Genomic DNA, 25,908 nt, shown 5'->3' with positions numbered 1-25,908 from the left:
GCATGTGTAAATCTGTTTATTTTTCTCATTGTATGTGGAACATCGGTAACCGATTTATTCTGGTTCCCAGAGTAAAAACTTCAATCTGTAGTCTCACTTTTGAAAGTTAGGTGCAACAAAGCAAGCAGAGCTTGCATAATATCTTCTGTCTTCAACTTTAGAAAATTAGTCAGACTAGTTGGCTCCTATGAAGGTCCAGACAAGAACATTTAGTGCACATTAAAAAAATGTGTTTAAATAATCTGTTTAGCTATACTTACAGTAAAGTAATAGCTTGGTTTCATCCTCGTGTAGTTTCTGTGTGCCCTCATGTTTTCTGTAAGATGTTCTCTTCCTCAGGAAAGCTGGAGCTGGAAACTAACAGACATGTTTTGTGTAACATTAAAGAAACAATTGCATTATTGTTGTGTTGTATCAGTCTGAATTTCTTTAGCACTTGTGAGTAAAAGTTATTTCTTCATCAACAAAATTTCAGTTGTATAATGAAATTTTTTATTGACAACCTACCAAGTAATAATAACAGCTGCTGTCTGCAAAAAATATAACTAGGAACTCACTAATATTGATAAATAGTTTTCAATACGTTCCAGGTGTTTGAACATAATTTGTTTACTGATTCTCCCCACACACAATATTTCCATAGTTTGACGCCCTTCTGCCTTCAGGTGGACACAGCGACCGCCCACGTCGCCTGCAGATGACGCAACAGAAACGCGACGGTCCTACGTCTGTCGTCATCCTCCTTGTTGCACATGTTTACGACCTTTCAGTCTTAGAATCGGGAGTTATTACTTGATCGGCTCATTTATGTTGAGCAGATGACGATGCTTCTCGTGAGGAGAGCTGTGCAGGCGGTGCGGACGAACCACCGCAGGTCGTTTTCTGCCTCCCGGCCCCTGAACCAGAGGAAGGTCAGCTTCACACACACCTGCTGCTGTGTGTGTCTGTTTGAGCCTCGGCTATGAACAATCATTGTGTTTGTGTGTTTGTCTCTCTCTCTCTCTCTCTCTCTCTCTGTCTGTCTGTTCACAGGGCTTGGTGTTGGGGGTGTTTGAGCAGGAAGGAAAGGAGGGCGGTCCTCATTTGACAGAAACAGCTGCAGGATTTGACCAAGCTCTTTCTGGAAAACTCTCTGATCTACTCAAGATGTGAGTCATTATATCAGTAAACTGGCATATACACCAATGGCAATGTCTGGACAACTTATATACTTGTTGATTTGTAAAAGGAAAAGAATAGTAGATATTTGTGAATTTATACACCAATTACTGCCCACACCCCTTTAGACGCAGAGTTGGTCCACAGCTGTGACATTATGATGTCATATGATGACAATGAAAATGGTCCGTCCAGATAAAATCTGCATATTAAAATTTGTACACATCACAGCTGAAGAAGCACTGCTACTGCTACTCATCATAGTGCATTTCTAATGGCTCTGAAAAACCCCCACTACATTTAGCGATCTTGTTCCAGATTAGATGACTACTTTTTTCCATGTTTTGTTCAGTGAACTGTTTTGAATTTTCTAGCTCTGGACCTGCACTGAAAAAAGGCAAAAGCAGAATTTTCTATGGACTCCACAAGGTGACAACATTTGACATGAAATTGAATAAAATTCCTGACATGACAATATCACAATAATGATACAACATCTACCCTGCACCTTTTACAGGACTTCCCATGTGTAGCAGTAGTAGGGCTGGGAAAGAACAATGAAGGACTGTGTGTGGCAGAGAATTGGGACACCACCAAGGAGAACATCAGACAGGCAGTGTCAAGTAAGAGAGCTGCATCAGCTCCTGTTAAAGTGGCTGTGTGTTGTGGTCAGCTGATCTCTATGTTTCTTTCTGTGTGTGCTCAGTTGGCTGTCGGTTGCTCCAGGACCTGGAGGTGAGCAATGTAGAGGTGGATGGCTGCGGTGATTCCCAGGCAGCAGCTGAAGGTGCTGCTCTTGGCTTGTTTCACTATGACCAATTCAAGTCCAAGAAAAAGACTGAAGTCACAGCACAGCTTCATGGAAGGTGGAGTGACAAATGTACCCTAAAACTGAGGCACACTTTTCTTTGTTTGGCTGATTAATCTCAATGGAGTATATTTGTCTTTGTCTAAATTCATCTCAGTGCTGACTTGGCTGGATGGGAGAGAGGAGTTGTGTTTGCAGAAGGCCAAAATCTGGCACGACTACTGATGGAGGCTCCAGCGAATCATATAACTCCTACTGTTTTTGCCAACACCATTGAAGAGAAGCTAGCACCACATGCTGAAAAAGTCACAATAAAGAAGAGGTTTGTGCATCATTACTCATCATCCCTGCACTACTTCATACAGTGCACGGAAAAAAATTGACAGTGAAGCTGTTTAGAACTTATCTAAAGTGTGTATATCTCAGCTGAAGTAAGTGCACAAAGTGTCCCACTGTTGAAGGGCCAATTAGATATATACTTTTTAATAAAATCAATATTAATTCTGTTATGTTTTATTTATTTAACACTGCGTGGGAGACAGAAATCCAACAACTTCATACAGCGTTGCCAGATATTTGGGCTGCTTTGATTGAATATAGTGGGAAACCTTTGAAACCTTAATAATTCATGTGCATTATGCAGATCCCAGGCTTGGATCGAGGAGCAACAGATGGGAGCGTTTCTCAGCGTTGCCAAAGGTTCGGATGAGCCCCCTGTCTTCCTGGAGCTATATTACAATGGCTCCCCTGACACCACGCAGGCCCCACTTCTCTTAGTGGGCAAAGGCATCACCTTCGACAGGTAAACCACAAAAACAAAAATCTACCCCAGCTCTTATCTTATTTACCAGGCTTTTATTTAAACAGTGTGGCGCTCTTTCCCGTTTCTCTGTGTGACTGCAGTGGTGGTATTTCTCTGAAGCCATCTGCTTCTATGGATGCAATGAGAGCTGACATGGGTGGAGCTGCCACCGTTTGTGCTTCTATTGTCACAGCAGCAGCCCTGAAGCTGCCAGTCAACATAATTGGTGAGCTTCATGATGTAAAATATACTCTTAGCACCATGAATTTTTTTTATTTAATTTTCATTTACTGAAATTAGAGAGCATAGAAAACGTGCTCATGATCAAACTGAAGTTTCTTTTATGTTTATACACTGAATCCCAGTGGATGATGCTTCATAAGATCTACGAGCCAATAAAATATTCGCTAAATGCTAAAATGAAAACAAACTGATCACCATCTCATTCAATCAGGTCTGGCTCCTCTGTGTGAGAACATGCCCAGTGGAAAGGCCTCTAAACCAGGTGATGTTGTAACAGCCAAGAATGGAAAAACAATCCAGGTGAGTGAACCAACAAGGAACTGAAATATGATTGTGTTTGTACATTTGAATGTGTGTGTAAAGCTGAATAGAATTTACTGTTTGTCGTCATGCAGGTTGATAATACAGATGCAGAAGGTCGACTGATTCTCGCTGATGCACTCTGTTATGGACACACCTTCAACCCCAGAGCCATTGTCAATGTCGCTACGCTAACAGGTGAGACTTAGTTCTTTCGCATAGTTCAATTTGATGTTTTGGTGTTCTGGTGTGAATTTTGCCGTTTAAACTGGCACCACCTGAAAACTTGGCAACTATTGACTCTACCTATGGGAACATCGAGTAACCACTGTAGCACATGTGCATATCACAGTGCAGGCATTTTTTTGTTTATTACTATTTATTATTACTAATAAAATAAAAATACTAATAAATGATGAGTAATTATTTTATTTTATTTATTTATTTTTTACTATATACTATTTTGTCAGTCCAAAAATTTGTCCTTTTGTGTCATCAAGGTGCAATGGATGTGGCTCTTGGCTCAGCAGCAACTGGAGTATTCACAAACTCTGACTGGCTCTGGGAGCAGCTGCACAAGGTACAGCGTACACACAATAACCATGTACACTATCTTGTTATCTCTCACCTGCGTTGATGACTGGAATGTGTCTGTGTGTGTTTTGCAGGCCAGTGTTGTGACAGGTGACAGAGTGTGGCGAATGCCTCTGTTCAGGCACTACACCAGACAGGTAACTGACAGCCAGTTGGCTGACCTCAACAACATCGGCAAGTACAGCCGGTACGTATCTCACTGGGCTGCAACTCCTGCAAGAAACATCAGAGTATCAGAGAAAGTTTATTAATGTATTTATTTACTGAAACTGAATATTTAGTGTGTTGATTTCTGTCTAGTTCTGGTGGCGCGTGCACAGCAGCTGCATTCCTGAGAGAGTTTGTCACAGCTGCTCACTGGGCTCATCTGGACATCGCTGGTGTGATGAGTAACAAAGATGAAGTTCCTTATCTGACCAAAGGCATGTCAGGAAGACCAACACGCACACTGGTGGAGTTTGCCACCAGGCTAGCTCAACACAGCTGAGAGACAGATACAATATCTGATAACATACAAGACTCTCTGACGTCTTCTAGCAGGATCCAACAAATCCTAAGGGTCAAAGGCCACATATGATGATATCATGAACAGTAGAATTTCCTTGAAGGGACTAATGATATTTTGTGAAACATTGCAATGGATATTTTATTACATACATACAGCAAATGAGTTACAAAATTTTAGGCCCCACTGTAGTAAATAATGTTTTTGTGATCTCTAATGTAAAAACTTCAAGGTCTTATATAACAACATGCAAGTTCAGATAATTTATGTTATATAAATAAACTCCATGTCTTTGCAAATATTTATTTGTGGATTCTGTGGATCCTTTAGAATTAGATTTTACCTACAAGCCCAAAAGTTTGTGGACAATCAGACATTACATTCATTGGCTGGGCAAAAGTCTGGCAACCTGGATATTTATTTGAGATTGCAGGATTTGGCAAAATGGGGGTTCTGTTGTCCATTCAGCTGTAAGGATTTCAGTCTACTTCTCACAAATTTCCCCACTATAATAAATGCCTACTTAAAGCTGGAAAAGGGAATGTTGCTCAGATAACACAGAATCAAAATGCCCCCTGAGTCAATCTGTCAGATTCATACTACTGGATGCTGTCTACCCACAAGAATCTTTTTGGTGGTGTTACTTGCGTTGATTGTTTGGCCTGTTGGTTTTCCTCTAGCTCTGTCAGCATGTGCACATCAGGAAGATGCACTTATAAGAAATAGGAATTGTACTTTATGACTTTAGTCATCACAGTTACAATAACATCTACAAAAACCTGGTTAGGTTTGTGGAACAGTTGGGTTTGATAATGAGTGACTCTGTCCAGGAATGTGTCTACAGTTTTCACATTTACTCTTGTCATACTTTTTTCGTTATGGTCGATAATCTGGAGAAGAAAATCTCTACATAGCTATGAAGACTTTTGCTGTCGTGAGAGGAGGAAAAACCGTGAAGTAATAAAGTTTGCTTTTGTTTCTACAACGATGGTATTGAGGAATCCACAGTCTTGTGCTGATGCTTAGAACATTCTTTTCTTCAGCAGGGAATCTGATTTTCTTCATCGCTGTTATCTCTCATCGATTATTTTATCGTCTCTATCAGTCTCTTTTGATATGATATGGGAACTTTACCTCAAGAGCAAAACTCAGTGAGATGTGATCCATTTGTTCTATAAATTTTAATAACTTCTTTCCAAATTAGGAAAGCAGCATAGATTTTGATGTGTTATGTAAAATTGCACAAATGACCCAGTTCCCAACTCTGTGATAGAACAAGAATAAGATAGAGATAATATACACCATTTGGCTTCAATACCTTGGGAGTGCAGTAGAAGACTTGAAGGATGTTATTAGGATGAGCAATATTTGTACCACCTTTCATGGCCATCATCAACAACATAAAGAGCACACCATCTGTGTTTTGGCAGCCTGGGATGGATATGAGCTGGCATCAGCACAGCTCTGTGTGCAGCCTCTGTTTGCTCATCACATTGAGGATATTGTTGAAAGAGAGCTTATAGAGGAATTCTGACTGAAATGCAAAAATGCATTGGTTATACACCTACGTAAGGGGATGATAGTCAGGCATGACAGGAATGTGCAGGACATAGCAGTGCTCTTCTGGAATCTCCCTCAGACAGGTCTATATGTGAATCTCTACATCACATTTCAAGAGCCAAAGTAGCTGTAAGTCGTGAACTGAAAGAGAAGAGAACTTGAAGATACATGATCAGATAAACGGCAGCTGAACTGGTTTGACAGCTGAAGGATTTGACATCATGGCCATGTGTGCAGGTGCTGTTCATAGACATCTGCCACTTCCCCATCTTGTTGGGTAAGACGAAAATGATAAGATTATCAGTTTCTTTTAAACCACCAGATTATGCACCCACCTGTATATAAGCTCTGGAGCCTCCCTCTCAAAACACTCAACACCTACCAACCTACATCAACATGAAGCTGCTGCTGCTGACTGTCTATCTGGCTGGGGCTCTGCTCCACACAGGTAAATAACTTTCACTGGGCATCAGATTTATACTTACAAATTAACCAACACAGAAATGTATGGCATTTTTCCATATTTATATGATACAATTTTGGAGTTAGAGATTTTTCTTACTCTACACAATTACCCCTTCATTATGATAGCCTTGTTTACATCTATATCTAAAGAGTTTAAGTTGATGAAGAAATCGTGTCATTCATGATGCAGACATATTGCAAACATGCACAAATGCGCATATTGCATGGGGTATACAGCCAGTTTAATTACAAAAATGCAAATATTATCTTGAAAAAAAAAAGATTCTAGTCAGAGTTATCCATACTTTATACATCTACAGGACTGCACATAAACATATCAACAATGCATATATATGTGAATATAAATATAATGTATTTATATTTACTTAAACTTTAATTTGTTTTTTTAATTAGTTTCATTAGTTTTGTTCATAAAGAGAAAAGGGGTGTTTAAAGGGAAAATCTGCGTTGACCAGTTGTGGCATCCAGTTATTAATGTTCCAAATGTCTTCTTGGTGCTCTGATCTCCCAGTTGTGCAGTGCCTGTAAGGTGGAGGAGGCGCTCAGGCTTATATCTATTATCTGTCTCTTTTGAGATGAAACTGATTTTGATTGAATGCTGGTAATGCTTTTATTCACTTTTCAGCTGAGTCACTAAGCTGCCACACATGCATCAATGAAGCATGTACCAACACAACAACAGTCCAGTGCCCTGCTACAAGTACAGCATGCCAGAGTATCACTTCAGGTAGGTGGCAGTAACTTATGCTGTAAATTCAGTGCTTCTGCATTAACTGTGATAAAGAAATATCACTTCAACCAAATTACTTCATCCTGTTATGAGATAAAGTCGGCTTTTGCAGCAAGATTAAGAGTGAGTGAATTATTTCACAATTAGTCTTTTCTTTCTTCTCTCATTGTTTTTTTCTTTCCTCATCAGTGACGCAAACAAATACATCCATAAGTGTTACAGTAAGTAAGAATTGTTCAACACTGCTGACCTGCCTTACCCCTCTCACCATTGCAACTGAATGGTCTGTAAACCTTGGCTACACAAGGGCAGCCCACAATCAGCTTTGCTGCGTGTCGGACAACTGCAACTTCCAGACACTGGCCAGTAAGACCTGCTGCTACTTTGATCAGGGGCATTAAGCACCTCCATTCACTGTAGCAATGACAATGTGGCAATTCAGTTCAGCTGTAGTACTAGACCTGCATTTAAAGTAAGACAATCTGCTTTTTTATTGCCTTCTCTAATATGTTACCAGCTCCCAGTTCTGCTGTGAACGGAAAGGTATGTCCTGGATGTGCAAGCTCGGCTGACAGCATGTCAGGGTCCTGCAATGTGGATATAGCTTGTGTGGGAGCTGAGAACAGTTGCTTCACTGCCAACAGTAAGTTGCCTAATTGGCTGATGAATTGCACTCGTCATTCTGTTTTCCATGTGTATCATCTGTTCGTTCCTTTGCAGCTACATTACCATGCTCACATGAGCTGCAGCTTGGCTGTACAACCAGGAACCTGTGCCTTCAACCGGCTTTTGTCACGGCTGTGTTTAGTGACCTTAAAGTCACATGTGGAGCTCCATGGAGTACCAGTATTAGCACTGTGATTTTGGCCTCTGCTCTAACAGGATTTAAATTCATTGTTTAGCTAATACATATGTTCAACAGACAAAATATATTTTTTGATCGTATTTTTTTGTGAAGGGGACAAGCATGTCAGCGAACAAGAAAAAAGAAGAAAAAAAGACAAGTAGACTGATAGTGAAATGTATTGTCAGAAACCAAACAGTGCAAAGGCGGAATGTAAAAACATGAATATAAAAGAATATAAAATAAGCATATATAATTGGGTTGGGGGGGCACTATATGTATTTATATGTACAATATTTTTTTTTAAACTTAAGTCAGTGACAAGGCCATAGACACACATGGGCATATCTTAGGCATCAACTGTATTATTCTTTCTTTGAAAATAATACATAATATGCCCACACACACAGTAAAAATCATGCACACATTATACATGTAATGACAGATGTAATCATACAAAGATAGTCACAGGCATGAATGTAATGTTAACTGACGAAGAGTGTTAGCATAGATTGCAGAGCAATGCATACACGCCCTGATCTTTCTGTTAATACTCAGGTGGACTAGTAGTTGACATAATCTATCCCTTAGCCTGTTATCGTGCCGATCACAACTGAATTCCTCAAACAGCCAGTTGTGCATTCCAGCATATTGAGTTCGACACAGCTGTTGGACGGTAGAAGTATAGTTGGCTCGCATTTTCAGACCATAGGAATGTATTAAAATAAGTAACCACACACAAAGAGATGAGTGCACACACATCAAAAAACTTCAACAAAAGTTGAGTCATCAAAGGACTTTAAAAATAGTTTATGATCACGTTAGTGAGTTTCAGTTTCAGTCATTTAAACATTTGACAGAGGGTTGGGTTATGAATTGGATAAACCTGGTAAAATGAATGGAGAAACAGGATGAAGAAGTTTGTGTCATATTTTTTCAAGTTCACCATTGTCCGCCATGTTGGTACCAGCTCCAGGGGGCTTTTAGTGGTCCTCATGGAGAAGGGCAGCTTCTCCCACACCCCAGTGAGCTGTGTGGTCAGGGTTGGCCTCATTGATGTACATTTGAGGTGCAATTTCTCATTTAAATTATCAAGTAATTATTGTTTTGATCCAATTTTGACTAACATTAATTGATTCTTTTTGCGCTTTAGTTTGAAGAGCTGATTGTGTGTTTGATTGTGGGTTTTGATTCATCTGTTATATCATTAAGCTCATAATCATTTTATTACCTTTCCTACTTAAAAAGAAAAGTAACTGCTACTTCTGGAAATTTCATTAGCATTAGCTGCTCAGCTTGAGACAGAAGATAGCTACATTTACTGGTTTGTGTATTTCAAAGATAGCTAATATACTTCTCCACTTCTTGTTTTTCCAATTTCCACATGGTTTGGAAAATATGAACACCTTGTAAAACCTAATGCAATGCAAAAATTGCACAATAAATGTTGTCTCCATGATGTTCAGGCTGTGTTGAAACTAAAGGCTACTGATTCAACTACATGTGAATGGATTTTGGAGAAGTCTGTGGCGAACCGTGAGCACTACAGCTAGGCCTTCACCTATCAATACAATTCTCCGCAACAAGAAACATTCTCAACATTAACTACATAAAACTGGAGACCATTTAGACTACATTAAATAAACAGCTTAGATAGCTAGCCACAACGCCACTTAACTGTCTCTCAACAGCTACCACTCTGCCCACAGTTCGGACTCAGTTCGGACTCCACGAAGGCCGACGATCTTTTGTTTTTGTCCCGCCCACTTAAAATCAAACCGCCATTGGCCAATTTTCCCACCACTCTCCAATCATAACACGGCTTAACCGTGACGTCCTAACCAATTAATGAGCCAGCTGTCCAAGACGGACGATTCTGATTGGATAACGTGTGTCAGGACAGTAATCCGTCGCTGATGTGAACCTGACAGTAAACTTAACTTTAGAACATAGATGAACATAGATGAAAGAAATGTATTAAATTAGATGGATTTTTTTATTTTTTTATATTTTTTTATATATAAATATATTATTTAATAGCTAGTCATAGCTTTTTTGTTCCAGAAGTTTATAAGGGCCTTCTCTGAAGGCCTAGAAGGCCCTGAAGGTTCCCCTCTGCAAGAGGTAATTTTTCTTATTTGGTGCTTGTAAACTGAATTTCACGACACGAAGTTGTGTTATTTTGTTTATCTTCATGGATTTTAACTGGTTTCACGGTAACACACACAAACCTCGGACTTTGAAGTGACTGTCTGGTTAAATCTAAAACCCCTCCAAACCCTTTTCAATGAAACAGAACATTGTGTCCTTCGTGAAGATGAATATTTCTACAGGAATGAAATATCATTGTGTTAATCACGATGTCCACATACTTGTGGCCATGAAGCGCGCACACAGCAGCTACTTGTGCGCATGTCCGGACCAGACACTCCAGATCAAGATGGCGTCGTCTATGAGCGGAATGTTTCCCGGCCAGCAGCCCCCCGGTCCGCATCCCGTCGGTGGTCCCGGAGGACCGGGCCAACCGGGTTTCCCCGGCACTGCAGCCAGGACTCAGGGAAACAACACGCTTGTGGATGAGCTAGAGGCTTCTTTCGAGGTAGGAAGTGGCTGTCGTTAGCTATGTGTGCGCTAACTGTTGCTAGCCGAGTCCAGCTGAGGGGGTTGTCTTATCAGCTGCTTTGTACCGTGGAGCGGCTCAGACAATGGAATAAAAACATGTTAATTCTCATCCACTTGAATAAATAAAAGGCTCTACGATAACTTTAATTATTAATATCACTCGTGCCAAATTTCAGCCTTTAGCCCACGAAACACCAAAACGGCCAGTGGCTTCCAAAACAAATCTCACATGCTGCATTAAAAATTGTTCTGTTCGCTGACACGATTATGGAAAGCAGAGTAAACACACGAACGCAAATTTAAGAAATACATCACAAAGGCACAGTTGCATCTCTGCTTTCCAAGACTCAGTCTGCTGCAATGTTATCGTGCACAGTAGGATGCATACAAGTTTTTCACGTTTTTATAATTAAAGGTGAATCAAAAATGCAGCATCTTCTCAAAAACCCATTTTTAAGTTAATATTAAGACAAGAAAACTAGATGCAGCCAAGGCCAAAAGTGCACAATTAATATTCAGGCAAACTGAAAGAGGCAAATTTACCCATGTTGTTCTCTTGGTTTATTCTACAGGCATGTTTTGCATCCCTGGTGAGCCAAGACTATGTTAATGGGACAGACCAAGAGGAGATTCGAACTGGTGAGTGAAGCCCTGAATTATTTTGTTATTTGTTTATTTATTTTTCGTCATTTTAACATACATTTATTTACAGGGTTGCTTGCCTGGCATAATTTAAATACACACCTTGTCCATCCTTTATTTGAGAATTAGAATTAAAAAGAATTATATTTGAAAAATAGAAGTGTTTCACTATTTTAACCATAGAATACGATTTGTGAATAAACCAACTGCAACAACATTGATTCCTTTTGTTTTGTCAATTTGAAGTTGCATAAAAATGTATGTTACCTCCAGAAACGCTTCAGGTAATATTTGAAGGCATGTTCATATACACACTCCAACATGTCCAACTACAACTGTGATTTCTGAAAGATCAAATGTATTTAAGCTTGTTCCGTTTAGGTTGCACTTGGGTGCCCATATATTTGTACAATTAATTTCTGTTTTTGTAAGAAAAACTGATAAAAATCTAAATGCTGTATGTGTGTGTTGATGATTTCAGGTGTTGACCAGTGCATACAAAAGTTTCTGGATGTTGCTCGACAGACAGAATGCTTCTTCCTTCAGAAGAGGCTTCAGTTATCAGTACAGAAACCAGAGCAGGTGGTGAAAGAGGTAAAATTATTAGACGGACTTTTCCTCTGTCCTACTTTATCCTACATCGATTCTCTCCACCTCGTCTTCACTCTTTAGGCCTAAGCTTTTGTAAAACCTATTTGATATTCTTAAAGTATTTGTTCTAAGAAAAAGGCAAAAGCTAACTCCTGTATCTTCTAAGTTTTGTATAGAGAAGCAATACCTGTCTCTCTTTTTCTTTTATCTGACATGCTCCCAGTGAATTATTATTTCCCTTAATTTATGAATTTTTTCTTCTCACTTCAGGATGTGTCAGAGTTACGCAATGAGCTACAGAGGAAAGAATTGCTGGTTCAGAAGCATTTGTCCAAACTGCACCACTGGCAGCAGGTGCTGGAGGATGTGAGTGTTCAACACCGTAAACCCTCAGACCTGCCTCCTCCTGGACCACTGGCCTTTCTGGAGCAAGCCTCTGCTAGTCTGCCCCCTGCCCCTTTAAAACCTAACTAACACTCCAAGTTCATCATGTGCATAATACATGATCAGTCTGTGAAAAATCTGCTCAACAGTTTGCTGTCTAGACAAATCATCAACACCCTTTAAGTTTCTCAGTATTTTTCAATAATGTAAATATTTCTGTACTTTTGTATTGTAAAAAATAAATTGAGTATTGTAATATGAACTGAATTAAGTCTTAGTTATGTGTTTCTTGTTTTCATAGTGCAGATATTTTCCTAATTGAAAACACAATCATACTCTGGCTGTATAATTTAAAGAGACATTCCACAGTTTTCACACACAGAGCTGTTTACCACACTGAAAACAATTGCATAATGTCTACAATTACTCTGAAAGGGGAGAAAAAGTACTGACTATCCTTTTGGACCTTGACCAATACTTGGTACTAAAAGTCAGAATATCTGTTAAAATTGAGACCATGTTTTTGTTAAGTCTGGTCTTCTAGAAGTGAACTACTAAATAACTAGAAAACTATAATCACCAACTTGGCCCTTATGAAAGTAAGTAAAACCAAATCTATGATGCATATTAAATGCATAATGGCTAAAAATATTCACTTTGTGAGCAACTAATAAAGAAGAAACTTGTCATTACGAGCGACAGCTTTAACATAATGTCACGTATTATATCATGACAAAGAAGTGACTTCAGAGAAGCCATGACTCAGCCTCCTGACAGTTGTCTCTAATATATTCAGTGATTTCACACCATGACAGACTTGTTCTCCTCCAGCTTCACAGCTATCGACTGTCCACTGACAGTACAGTCACAAACCTTTACAGATGGGCTCTGAGACAAAGCTTCCTTCTGGGTTTACCCTTTTTATTAACACACCTCAAACTGGAACCCACTTTTCTTCAAAGAATACTCTTTAAAATATACATGTATTTCTACAGCTTCACAGTGAAGGGAAAATGTGATGAAAGGTTATGCATTATTAGCAAATACTTGTGGCTCATCAAATTTCTGAGAAAAGAGGCAAGCATGTTTAATTTTAAGTAATGACTAAGAGATTCATCAAAGGTGCCATGTGAAATGAGTCGCTGATCAATATTTTTCGTGTTATAAATAAAAACAATATGGCACAGGTTTAGTTTACAGAGGGAAGATTTTACATGTTACATGTTAAACTCATAATTTGAAGTCATGGAAACTAAATGAGATATGAAGTCAAAATTGTGAGACGAGCTGATGAGATTTGTGAAATCCAAAGTCCAAACCGCGCTGCTCTTTAATGATAATGATGATGATGATGATGATTAGTAGAAGTAGTGGTTGTTATTATTATTAGGTCCAAGTATTGCTGGAGCCGGCCGGTCTTCCACAGCTAGAGGGAGACAGTGCTTTCTTGGGGACGCCTTGGCTGCTCTGAGGACCGTCTTTACCGTCATGTCCTTGTTTGTGCGTTTTAATCAGCGATTGGAAAATAACAGGTATCCTTGTCCGTCCGCCTCTCGCACCCATAGACAGCCAGGAGGAGATAGGCGCTGCTGGTAGTGAGGGGTGGGGGTGAATAAATAAACCCACTCCTGTACGGATCTTTTTGGTCGACAGGAGACCCAGTCCGCCGGGCACAGCACAGCATCTGCAGCCGGGTTAGATCTCAACGTGTTAGTCCGGAGCCGCCACAGTCCTCCCGGGCTGTGTTTCTCTGAGGACCGGTCTTGTCGCCGGGAATCGAACCTGGATTTAGAGCCCCCAAAGACGACACCGTGGATATGGAATGGTGCATGCCGCTGGGCCAAGTGTACCGCCTCTGAAAAACACCGGAATCATGGACAGTCATCCGCTGTGAGTGCACGAACAGTGTGTGTGTGTGTGTGTGTGTGTGTGTGTGTGTGTGTGTGTGTGTGTGTGTGTGTGTGTGTGTGTGTGTGTGTGTGTGTGTGTGTGTGTGTGTGTTTCCAGCGGCTGCTGACTGATGGTGCCGCATTGACAGAGACAGCGGCCAGCCGGCGTGGCCGCCGCTGCTCTCCGGCCGGAGGGGATGGGGGATCGGCCGGGGAGCTGCACCGAGAGGCGGGGGCAGCCTGGATGGATTTGTGGTGCGGTGGTGTTGTGTTTGCAGTACAGAGGTGTGTGTGTGTGTGGGTGGGTGTGTTTGTGACGGAAAACAAGGGATTTTTTTGCAGCCAGTAACATAATCATATGCAAATGTTTGATGCTTTTATTATGAAAGGAAGGCCTTTGGTGTTTGAAGAGCATCTTGTTGTAAACTTCTGCCCCACTTCACTCCAGGGGAAAATATTTTACTTTTTACTGCTTTCATTTTCAAATCAAATAAAAATATTTATGATTAGACATGCAATACATCATAACATACATACATAACCATATTTTTGCTTTTGAACAATATACTCAAACTAAAATTACTTTTCTTTGACCCCTTTAACTGTAGTCATGAGCCTGGTCATGTACCACCGCAAAGTTGTGCTGAACCAAAGTGATTATGGCTGAAAATAGAAATGTTTTTGTTTTTGCCTCTTTAGAGCCACAACTGCAAGAGACTGAACACTTGTGTGTTTGCAGTGGACTGTCAGCTCTCAGTGTACAATTTGTGAAGAGTGAGTCAAATGCAGAATACAGCAAAAACAAAAAACTCAATCGAGCGTGATCAAAGTGTCCCACAAACATTGGTGTATTTTAAAAGGTGAAACATTGGACCAGCGCTCCTCAGAACTTTTGGCTTGTAACACTGAAGTGAGCAGCAAAAACAGATTAATTCGTTGATTGCCTTGAACCCTCTGTGCAACTTTGAATTGAAAGTGGCCCTTAATTTTTCTGTTTGTCCTTTTAAATTTTCAGCTCAGTGTTTTATTTTCAAGTTGTCATGAACTAATTGCCGGGTCTCGAACAGTTTTTTTTGTTTGTTTGTTTTTGTCTGCGTTTGAACTCATAGTTTGTCACCATGAGGTGTGGCAACTTTTTATGAAACTGATGCACATTTAGTCTTGGCTAAGTGTTTTAATATGTTCAGTGGGTCTCGTTGATTAGGAAAAAAAAGACAAACTGCACACAGGGAAAACTGGTTGGGACGGCTTTCATCAATAATCAATCAAGACATAGCAAACGACTTGATCATGAAATTAAGCGCTCAGAACTTCATCTTGTGACACCTAGGAGTGGTGGACTGGACTAAACTCTATCTAACAATACATCAAGTAGTTAAGGTACAACAGTAAAGTGCATCAATCTAATGAGATATAATGATTTTTTCAGTCATAAGGCCATTTCTCAGTTAAATTTATGCTTTCATTTTGTTGCCTTAACTGTATTTTGCTGATGATATTTATTTTTTTTATTCTCTTTGAATGAAAGATGTCCACTCATAATAGATCATTTTTACACAGATAGCTCTATAGAATTACATTAGATTGTGCGATTGTTCCTTATATATGGATTGATGAACCTGCCTGATCACCACCACCCACAGTGGTCTCTGTATGATGTTTATGTGCCATACCACTTCCAAGTCACCATTAAGCTTTATGTTCCCCAGGAAGCTTTTATGAGTTTCAATTTGTCATGAAATCTCATTGATCAAACATCACTTCATCAGGGAAGGGAACCATGTGAGCCAAAAGTAAACAAAAAATTAACTTCTTAGATCAGATTTAGACACGTGGTCCTGCTCTTAGACAGGTCCACAACATTATGTAATAATACATGTCCTTAATAAATTGACAAATTGGAATTTCCCCTAGTATTTCTGATTCTGATTAATTGGTTTTACTAAAAACAAATCTATGGTTCTGAGTCATGTAGGCAGTCATCCGTTTAGCCTGATTGATAATATAACTTAGTCCTAATAATTGGAACAAACCAGCTTTAAACACAGCTTGTGATTTTGATTAAATAGCTTTGTTGTAGTCCCAACGATACACTCCAAAACACCCTCACAGGGATTTCCATTTATCGGGACACTTTGTCATGTATTATTGCTTTCTTTGCTTCCTCCTGTACATAGAAGTGAAAGCAATAGTCATATATCTGCCCTTGTTATTGGACAACGCACTCATCTCTGTCTGCACTGTTGTTTTATTATTGTCTTTTAATACCTATAAATATTTGTGTGTTTGCCTCCTGTGTGTATATATAACTGAGCTCCCCCTCTCAGGTGCACTAGACTTTGTCCACACAGTCTGGACAAAGAAGATGGAGTGGAGAGGCAAGGTCCTGTCACTTTCAACCATCGGCATATGAGGAAGGCTTTCAGAGTTATGAATGAGCTGCGCAGGTGATGCACGCTCCTCCCTCACTCCTTTTTTTTTTCATCACCCACAAATTCTTTGTCCACTAGTGTATAATTGGACATTTTTCTTTCCTCTCTCCCTTTTTTGCTTATATCCTCTATGCCAAAACAGCCAGAACCTATTGTGTGATGTGACCATAGTGGCGGAGGATGTAGAAATCGCTGCTCACAGAGTAGTTCTGGCTGCTGGGAGTCCTTATTTCCATGCAATGTTCACAGGTAAGGACAATCTGCACAATGTTTGGCTAGTTTTTAAATTTCCTTTGGTTCTGATGACCACACCACAAAGTTGTTTCTTCAATGGTGACAGAAGGTTTGTGTGCCTGCAGGGGAGATGGCAGAGAGCAGGGCGAAACGAGTCAGGATAAAGGAAATGGATGGTTGGACTCTGGGTCTGCTGGTGGACTACATATACACAGCAGAGATACAGGTCACGGAGGACAATGTTCAGGTAAAGACGTAAACACACCAGACTCTACTCACATTGTCTTTTTATGACAACAGAATCATATAACATTGAGCAGACTCACAACATTGACAAAGTCACACTGCTAAGTGGAAAGGCAATATATTGATTACAAATTTTAGTGCCAAAATTGCTGTTATAACGTTCGTGTTGTTAGGTACTCTAAGTTTTCGTGCCTTTATGCTAAAACCTAGTTGACATGGGGACACGTTTTCCTGATTAGATTATTTAAAGGGAGAAATTGATACTTGCACTTTCTGGAAAACAGAGCATCTTTACTCGTGACCTGATGCTGTATTAAAAGTCAAAGCAATGAAATGATTACAAGAACCTGCCTGTGTTTTCTCTTCAGATGTACCAAACATATTGATTTCCACACATCTGATCCCTTAATATCAAATATGGCGCAACATTTGCCTGTTTGAACTGATATTACCTCACATTATTGAGATGATAGTAAAATTTTCAGTGTTTGTATTCCTTCAAATGTCATGCTCATTACATTACCAAGACTTTTTTTTATTAGCTGAAATGGATCCATGGATGTTTCTGCTGAAATCTGAGAATAATCAAATCATTACAGGTCAATGTAGCACTTCCAAGTTTTTTGTATTTTTATGTGATAAATTATCATTACTTACTTTTCAGCAGTTTTTCTATTGCTGCATAGCACTAACAGCTGTTATCAGTCAAGAAGAAATATCGTGATTTTATTATTAAACCCAGAGTTATCTCCAGCAGTCCAAAGCAATGAACTTCCATCACTATGACTTTGTTTCTACTCCTAAAGTTAGCATGCTAAGCAGCTACCTCTGATTCTGTCTTTAGCTTCTGACTTTGTGTCATTGAGGTAGAGTTGCTCAGAGGACTTAGCAATAGCAAACCTTTCAAATGGCACCTTTAAAGTTTTTATTTCTGGTATTAACAGTACAGCTTTTAACGAAGAATTAATTTCTGACATAACATTTGACACATTGCAGTGTCAAATAGTGGTGAAACTGTAAGTGGTCATTTTGTGTGATTGAACCAGTGATCAGGTAATTAAATTCATCAGCACTGTCTTGGACCAAAGCTGCCACTTTACGTAGGGTATTGTGTATGTGTCTGTGTGACAGGCGTTGCTGCCCGCGGCAGGACTGCTCCAGTTGAATGAGGTGAAAAAGGCTTGCTGTGAGTTTCTCAGCTCTCAGCTTCATCCGTCCAACTGTCTGGGAATACGAGCCTTTGCTGACCTACACGCCTGCTCTCAGCTTCTCGCACAGGCCAACAGCTATGCAGGTTTGTGTGTGCAGCGCTCTGTTTTTGGCACAGTGATTGAGACAGAATGAGAGATCTCATCAGTAGAAAACTGTTCTCTGTGTATTATATAATATAAAGTTTTCCTTTATATTCCTGTCGGCAGAGCAACATTTCACTGAGGTGGTTGGGAGTGAAGAGTTCCTTAATCTGGGCATGGAGCAAGTGTCCAGCCTTATTGCCAGTGACAAGCTAACCATCCCCACAGAAGAGAAGGTACATGTACACACACACACACACACACACATACCTCAATATATTGTACACAGTGTTTATGTGCCTCACCTGCCTGTGTGTTCATTCTTGTGTAGGTTTTTGAAGCTGTGATTGCTTGGGTCAACCATGATAAAGATGTCCGCCAGGAACACTTGGCTCACCTGATGGAGCACGTCCGCCTGCCGCTTCTGTCCAGAGAGTACCTGGTACAGGTATGAGTGTGTCTACATGTTGGTGCTTTCGATGGTGGTCGTTAGTTTAACATCTCTGAAGTCTCATCTCTATAGATTGTGGTGTTATTGTCATACTTGTAAAACTTCAATACATTTAAGAAGAAGTGCAAGAGTGAACGCAATGTACAGTACACTGAATGAGGATATAAGAAAACTTGACTGTGGAGCATTAAATATAATGTGATACGAAACATGAGCAAAACGTGACAAAAGCAGAATGCACAGAGGTAGACAGCTTGTAATGACTTATTGCCAGGGACAGGTAGAGATCAGGGTCTGGAGAGCTGATCACCAGTGCTGAAGTGCTGACGAGGAGAGAACAGAGGAGCAGGGTGGTCGAAGCCAGGAGAGCAGTCCAAGAACGTGACAGGCAGAGGATGAGCCGAGGACAGGCGGACAGGTCAGAGCTGGGATAGCAGACAGAAGCCGTGAACACTGAGGCAGAACTCGTGGTCGGAGACGAAAGGTAGGCAGGTACACCGGGGAGCAGAGGTGGAGAGCAGGTCGGCAACGGGAGCTCTGACAGGTAAACGCTGGAAATTCTCACATGGCAAAGAACAATCTGGCAAGGAGTGAGTGTGGAGCTGGTGGATATATACCTGGGTTGATTGCGGGTAAGAGCTGGTGTGGTGTGAGAAGTGGAAAGGTACTGAGTCCAGGGTGAGAGACAGGGACAGACTGTGACAAAACCAACATTTGAGCATTTTGAAGAATAAAATCTAAAAGTATCCCAAAAGATGGGAAATGAATTGCAAAGAGAAGACAACGTTTTATATGCAAGAGAGTACTATACTACATCATCAGCTAGTATTTGAAGCAGGATTTTAATATTTAATGACGTCCTTATTGGGATTTTTGGGGGGAGCATAAAAAGAACTGCAATGCTTGGTTATAAGCAAACAGAGCAGAGCCACTGTTTGTTGATTTGACATCCACAGAGGGAATTTTGCAGATGCTTCTGTTTCACAGCCAACAGGTTTTTATGAAGAGACAGTTTTTTTTATGCGTGCTGTTGACTGATTTGCTACAACTGCCAATCGGTGGTTTGGATCTCTTGCCAAACTTGGTTTGATGTAGGAAAAAAAGAAATTGGGAGAAGAGAAAATCAATTAACCTGTGAATAAAGCAGAAGCAGTTGGGAAAAGAATTTGAACCATGTTTACTATGAAATAGTTGTTTCGTTGTTTGTGATGGAAAAGAAAATGTTTAGTAACAAATGCAGTGAAAATGGGTCTGTGATCTTGATCTGTCATGTTGTATGCCTTTTTTGTCAGTGTGTTTTTAGTTTAGGGCAGTCTTTCAGCTGATGTTTCTGAGATTCATCTATTTCAGAAAAAAAACATCTTACTTTTCCCCATTCCTCCCTATCTAATGTTTAATCTATACAATTAACAACAAATAATCAGATAAAGTCTAAAAGGAGCAATAACTCCAAGTCCCCCAGAAGCATTCAGTTCGTCTGTACATTCACCACTGGTCTTGATTCATGAAGTTCAGCGGTAAAAAGAAAAGCTGCTGACTGAGAACCCTCCTGTAGCACTTTGTGAATTCCACAAGCTGATCAGCTCTTCTGTCAATGTGTGGTTTTGTCAGAGGGTCGAGGAGGAGTCTCTGATTAAGAACAGCAGTGCGTGTAAAGACTACCTGATTGAAGCCATGAAGTACCACCTGCTGCCAGCTGACCAGAGAGCTCTGATGAAGACTGCACGTACACGTATGAGGACCCCAGCCTGTTGTCCTAAGGTAGAAACACACTCACAACAGAGCATCCACCACAGGAAAAAAAGGAAATGCAATAAGAGATGTTCAACCCTTGATGCTATGGCACTGCTGTTTTGGTTGTTCTCAGGTCATGGTGGTGGTTGGAGGCCAGGCCCCCAAAGCTATCCGCAGTGTTGAATGTTACGATTTCGAGGAGCAGAGGTGGTACCAGGTGGCTGAACTCCCCACCAGAAGGTGCAGAGCAGGTAGGAAACTACACAACAGCCCAAAAAATGATGTGCAAGGTAAACAGTGGGAGATGAAAATGGAACAAGCCTTGTCATCTTGTTGATGTATTCAGCCTAAAAATGCATCCTTTAACTGGGACACAGCTGCAGACTGTGGCATTTTAACACAACCTGGTGTTATTGTAATGAGGAGTGTAAACTCTTCGGTCAGCTCTTGGCTCTGTGTTTTATTTCTTCTTTCATTAAACATGTTGATGACTCTGTAGACGTTTGTGTTAATGTTTAATGAACGGTCTTCCGCAGGTGTGGTGTACGTGAGTGGTTGCGTATATGCAGTTGGTGGTTTCAACGGCTCTTTGCGTGTACGGACGGTGGACTGTTATGACCCGATGATGGACCGCTGGACGAGTGTCAGCAGCATGCAGGACCGGAGATCGACGCTCGGAGCTGCTGTGCTCAGTGGACTCTTGTATGCTGTGGGAGGCTTTGATGGCAGCACAGGTACAGCTGCGAAACAGGCAGAGAATAATAGAATTTGTGATTTGTTTGTGGTGTTTCTGATACACTGTGTTTCTTGCAGGGTTGTCGACAGTCGAGGCATACAATGCTAAGACAGACGAGTGGTTCCATGTGTTACCCATGAGTACCCGACGCAGCAGTGTAGGAGTTGGTGTCGTAAATGGTGAATACAAGTCCCAGTTTGGGTTTACAGTCAGCATGTTGAAGAAGATTGAGAAGGTGGACCAAATAATAGAAACAGCCAGAAGTCTAACGCTGTAGCAATAAATACAGCTTTGGTTCAGATGATGTTGATTTTTGTTTTGACAAATTCACATATTATCTGAACTTTACCAATATTTTGATTTAATTTACACACCCCCCCCAAAAAAAAAAAAAATTACTCTTTTCTCGTTGCCAGTGCAGTTTCTTTCTTCAAATAATTCAACATAAATTTACTGATGTAATATTACAAAGTGAAAAATTAATAATAATAAAAAAATCAAAAGATAAATGTGTTCCTAATTTCATTTTCACTAGACAGTCATTCAGATGGAATATACAAAAAGAATGAAAGGAAAAGGAGTCACAGAAGAAAATGGATAAAAATAAATAGGTATATAATATATATATATACTGTAGATCACTATACTGTAGATCAGGGGTGTAATGGTAGGCACCTCTGTTTTGAGATCACACTTCTGATATCTGATAGTAAAGAAAAATGCAACGAAAAAAGTGATCTTTTTCATTTATTGTCAAATTGAAAATGTAAACAAACATAACAATCCCCTGAACAAAGGGTTCTTTTATATTCTTTTATATAAAAGCATACTGCACAACTACGATTAAATGGAAAACTTCTTTGGCTTTACCACGCAAGTTGAGATAAAATTGATATCTTACTCACATAGATTATACACGTTTGTGTTGTCTTCAGGGATCCTCTATGCTGTAGGAGGTTACGACGGAGCGACCAGGCAATGTCTGAGTACGGTGGAAGCTTATAATCCAAAAAGCAACTCGTGGAGCTACATTGCTGAAATGGGCACAAGACGCAGTGGGGCAGGTGTGTTTGTGTCTCTTCACTTGACTTCACTTGCGTAATGGTTGGCCAATGATGATCAACCAAAATCTTTACATCAATTGTATGTTAATATATAGATAAAAGATTCTTGCATATAAAAAAAAGAATGAAGAAGACATTTGTAGAAAAAAAAATGGGTTCTACAGTTAGAGAATGATTCATGACCCAAACAAGAAACGTGTCCATTGTCTTTTCAGGTGTTGGGGTTTTAAAAGGTTTACTCTACGCTGTGGGGGGGCATGATGGCCCGTTGGTGAGGAAGAGTTGTGAAGTTTATGATCCGACCTCCAACAGCTGGCGACAAGTAGCTGATATGAACATGTGTCGACGCAACGCGGGTAAGAGACAGAAGCCTCTACCAGACATCCTAAAATTTTCATCTGCCTTATGTCCATGAAAATGGACTTTTGTGTATACACACTTGCGTGTGTTTCAGGGGTGTGTGCTGTAAACAACTTACTGTATGTGGTGGGAGGGGATGATGGCAGCTGTAACTTGGCCTCGGTGGAGTTCTACAATCCAAATTTGGACAAGTGGACGCTGCTGCCAACCTGCATGAGCACAGGACGAAGTTATGCAGGTGTGAATGTACACACTAAGAAAAGATGTTTGTTTGGAAAGACATTTCAGCTGCTGTTGGGAAAACACTGCAATTATATTCAGGCGTGTTGATTTCATGTCACAATTTGGTTATGATCCATTGACATTTCTGTTATTCCTTAACTATAATGACAGGAGGACACCTTCAAAGCATATTATTGAAAGTTTTCCTACATTCACCATGAAGTGATGGTACCAAAATCAAACGTCTTGTGTAATACTGATTTCAGCCATATTGCCTGGGCCTATCCCAGGACACACATACAGTAATGTAGGCTACCGTTAATAAACTGAACACAACTTGCTAATGTTTACCAAATGATACAGAAGGGACACAGGCGGCAATAAAACTAATTTAGCAAAGCCTGCCTTAGAAGCCTTACTGCTGATGGTATCTTGAGCTTTCGTCTGATGTGAGACTGCATGTGGGCAGAAAAATATATAAACCCCACACCAGAAATTTTCTTTGGCATGTAGGCTGGGTGTAAGTTCTAAAGCAGGGAGCTCACTGCATTTTTTGGGGGCTGATACCGACAGTGATATTTGAGTAAAAACATGTATATCTGTTCATTCTTAAAATGGTAAGGATTGTTTATACCAAACACTAATACTAGTAACAAATATTACGCCTCTTCCAACTCTGAACACCCAAGTTTCTACGAAAGATGCAAACAACATTAATGGTTATTCAATAAAAGCTTCTGCTTTCACTTAGATTCTGTATTTATTTTAGATGCTGTGTATGAATATTATTGTATATTTGGCAATATTGACAATCTTTTTTTTTTTTTAAATATATGACTGCAGGTGTGACTGTGATTGACAAGCCCTTATGACTGCTCTTGACCCCCACCACTGACTCGGAGCAGAGCGTATTCTCCTGCTGAATACTGGTCTTGGATCTGGCTATGCTGCCAATGCTTGGATGCTGGGCATCATTAGCACAGACGCTGAGGCGGATGAAGGAAATGACAAGAATGTTATTGTTGGTGAGGAGGATGATGATGATGATGATTATGATGAAGATTTTTGCACTTACCTGAATAGGGGGAGCTATAAAAACCGGGGGGGAGGGGAGAGCCCCTGTTTTAATCCCGTCCTGGCAGTATTGCAGCAGCGACTGGACACACCAGTTTGAAGCACTCACTGTACCAATACAGTGCCATTGAAACGCTACTGAAATGAAGCTACTATAACTACAAAGTTACTTTAACATTGCTAATGTTAACACAAACCAGCTCTGAGAAAGACCACTGATCAAAACCACAGGAGAGGGAGGCAGAGAGCGACCAGTCAGGACTGAAATCTTTGTTTCTGCTTTTGTTTTTATCCTCTTGAGACGTGTGCGTGTTTGAATGGGTGTGTGGATGCGCTTGCATTTTAAAGGTGCTCCATTGCTTGCACATGTGAGCATGTGTGTTTGTGTGCATCTGAGTCTCTTGTGTGGTGACGCCTGGTCCGACGCCGCATGAACGCACTCCGTCTGACCTCTGACCTTTTACAGTGTTGCAGCGTGGCTGTTCAAGAGTGCCTGAATGTCTAAGTACACTCCGCTTCCCTTATCCTTTGTTATGCCTAGAGTAATGCTACTGGACAGAGCATAGCTGGACTCGGCCACTGTTCTGGATCATAGAAATACATTTCGAAAGCTGACTTTAGATCGGTGCCTTGGTTGCATTAGGTGGCATGAATTCAGAACGGCTATGTGAGAAGCACTTGCAGAAAATGTACAATTCTTCTTCTAGGAAAAAAAACAAAAAAGGACATTTACTGGAGTACTAACTCTTCAGGTAAAGGGGAAGCCTCGTTTCATTTTGCCAAAAACAGTGACAGACAGAGGGAGAAGCTGCTGGATGTCTCAGTGCTTTACTGTCACCCGGCAGCCGTCTTCACTGTGGTTGTAACCACTAATGGCAACAGCCTGAACTCACTGCATGGTCCTCTTCTCTATTCTCTTCTCCTTCAGTCGTACCCTCTTTTCCCTTGGTGTAGCCACCCTATCAATTACTGCACACCCTGACGTACTATGAATGTGCCAACTTTAATATGTCTCTTCTTTTCTGTCTCTCTTTATTACTCTACTGAACTGTTCTCTCTTTCTGGAAAGTGACCAAACCTACTCTTGATTTAAATTTTTCTTCAGTCTCTCTCTCTTCCCTCTGCTCCTATATTGAAAATTGCTATAATCGTAACTGGTATTGCTGTTTCTTGTCAGTGTATTGAGGAATGTCATGTAGGCTAATGACTTTGAAAATGTCTCATTGTTTTATATTATCAATAAATATGCTTCTTGTATTTAAAGCTGTGAAATGATATAACCTGTTTTTAAAACTTTGCCAAATCAGTAAAACATTGAAATGGAATATGTGTGTGTGATATTTCAAGATTTTTACTGTCACTCATTTATTACAATGTAAAACAAGCTAGTTGTTCAATCTTTATACTTTTTTTATACCTGACAAAATGTGTCCTCTAAACAAATTAGAATGTATCTGAAGGTTGGCATTGTTTGCTTGCTCGAGTTTCTAATTATTTCAACTTTGTCTATAATGCAATTTCTCATTGTTTCTCATTTAAAATCCCAGTTTGCCATATAAATTGACTATACTTCATTATACTTCTTTCTTGTAACTCTGCAAGTGTTTAGATATTTATACGTCTGAGATTTTTGACTGGTTGTGTAAAATTAAAAAAAAAAAATGTTGTCAGTGCTAAGTACGTCTACATCTTGGGGTACTTCTATTTTATTTGTATTTCTACTCACATTGTTTCATAGCTATAGTCATTAACTGGCAGATTACATATTTCATATCAGGTAATATGACGTATTGTCATTGGTTCAACTACAACAGTATAAGGAGCAAAAATGACATTTCTTTCATCTGCAACATTAAAATGCTGCTTAGTGTTCCTTCATCAACAATAATCAGGAACAACACATAC

At 40.1% G+C, this 25,908-nt stretch overlaps 3 protein-coding genes across 8 annotated transcripts; all 3 read left to right on the top strand.

Annotated features, from left to right (window-relative positions):
• The first annotated feature begins 729 nt into the window (after positions 1–729).
• Positions 730–4,755, top strand: lap3 (leucine aminopeptidase 3). Its single transcript, XM_029508188.1, has 13 exons — positions 730–911; positions 1,033–1,148; positions 1,533–1,587; positions 1,676–1,781; positions 1,865–2,024; positions 2,124–2,288; positions 2,610–2,768; positions 2,870–2,994; positions 3,223–3,311; positions 3,407–3,509; positions 3,812–3,891; positions 3,980–4,092; positions 4,206–4,755. Exons 1-13 carry the CDS (start codon positions 819–821, stop codon positions 4,390–4,392), a joined length of 1,551 nt encoding a protein of 516 aa, XP_029364048.1. The 5' UTR covers positions 730–818; the 3' UTR covers positions 4,393–4,755.
• Positions 4,756–6,285: 1,530 nt separating this feature from the next.
• med28 (mediator complex subunit 28) lies at positions 6,286–12,530 on the top strand. Of its 3 annotated transcripts, XM_029512119.1 has the most exons (8): positions 6,286–6,418; positions 7,082–7,183; positions 7,376–7,552; positions 7,704–7,829; positions 7,907–10,629; positions 11,225–11,291; positions 11,776–11,888; positions 12,156–12,530. In XM_029512119.1, exons 5-8 carry the CDS (start codon positions 10,318–10,320, stop codon positions 12,357–12,359), a joined length of 696 nt encoding a protein of 231 aa, XP_029367979.1. In that variant the 5' UTR covers positions 6,286–6,418; positions 7,082–7,183; positions 7,376–7,552; positions 7,704–7,829; positions 7,907–10,317; the 3' UTR covers positions 12,360–12,530. The 3 variants fall into 3 exon arrangements, with proteins under 3 accessions (XP_029367979.1, XP_029367990.1, XP_029368000.1); XM_029512130.1 differs by having other exon boundaries at positions 7,704–10,629; XM_029512140.1 differs by lacking the exons at positions 11,225–11,291; positions 11,776–11,888; positions 12,156–12,530 and having other exon boundaries at positions 7,907–9,489.
• A 1,242-nt stretch (positions 12,531–13,772) lies between these two features.
• Positions 13,773–25,600, top strand: klhl2 (kelch-like family member 2). Of its 4 annotated transcripts, XM_029499586.1 has the most exons (16): positions 13,773–14,159; positions 14,858–14,932; positions 16,486–16,605; positions 16,733–16,839; positions 16,950–17,071; positions 18,202–18,364; positions 18,489–18,598; positions 18,694–18,810; positions 20,425–20,574; positions 20,681–20,798; positions 21,084–21,281; positions 21,361–21,462; positions 22,219–22,347; positions 22,563–22,703; positions 22,802–22,945; positions 23,773–25,600. In XM_029499586.1, exons 3-16 carry the CDS (start codon positions 16,568–16,570, stop codon positions 23,799–23,801), a joined length of 1,668 nt encoding a protein of 555 aa, XP_029355446.1. In that variant the 5' UTR covers positions 13,773–14,159; positions 14,858–14,932; positions 16,486–16,567; the 3' UTR covers positions 23,802–25,600. The 4 variants fall into 4 exon arrangements, with proteins under 4 accessions (XP_029355446.1, XP_029355437.1, XP_029355428.1 ...); XM_029499577.1 differs by lacking the exon at positions 14,858–14,932 and having other exon boundaries at positions 16,495–16,605; XM_029499568.1 differs by lacking the exon at positions 14,858–14,932.
• The last annotated feature ends 308 nt before the right edge of the window (positions 25,601–25,908 follow it).

Source organism: Echeneis naucrates, chromosome 1, assembly GCF_900963305.1.
Source record: "Echeneis naucrates chromosome 1, fEcheNa1.1, whole genome shotgun sequence".
Taxonomy (NCBI): domain Eukaryota; kingdom Metazoa; phylum Chordata; class Actinopteri; order Carangiformes; family Echeneidae; genus Echeneis; species Echeneis naucrates.
Note: the sequence above shows the minus strand (reverse complement) of the source record. Positions and strands in the feature narration are given on the sequence as shown.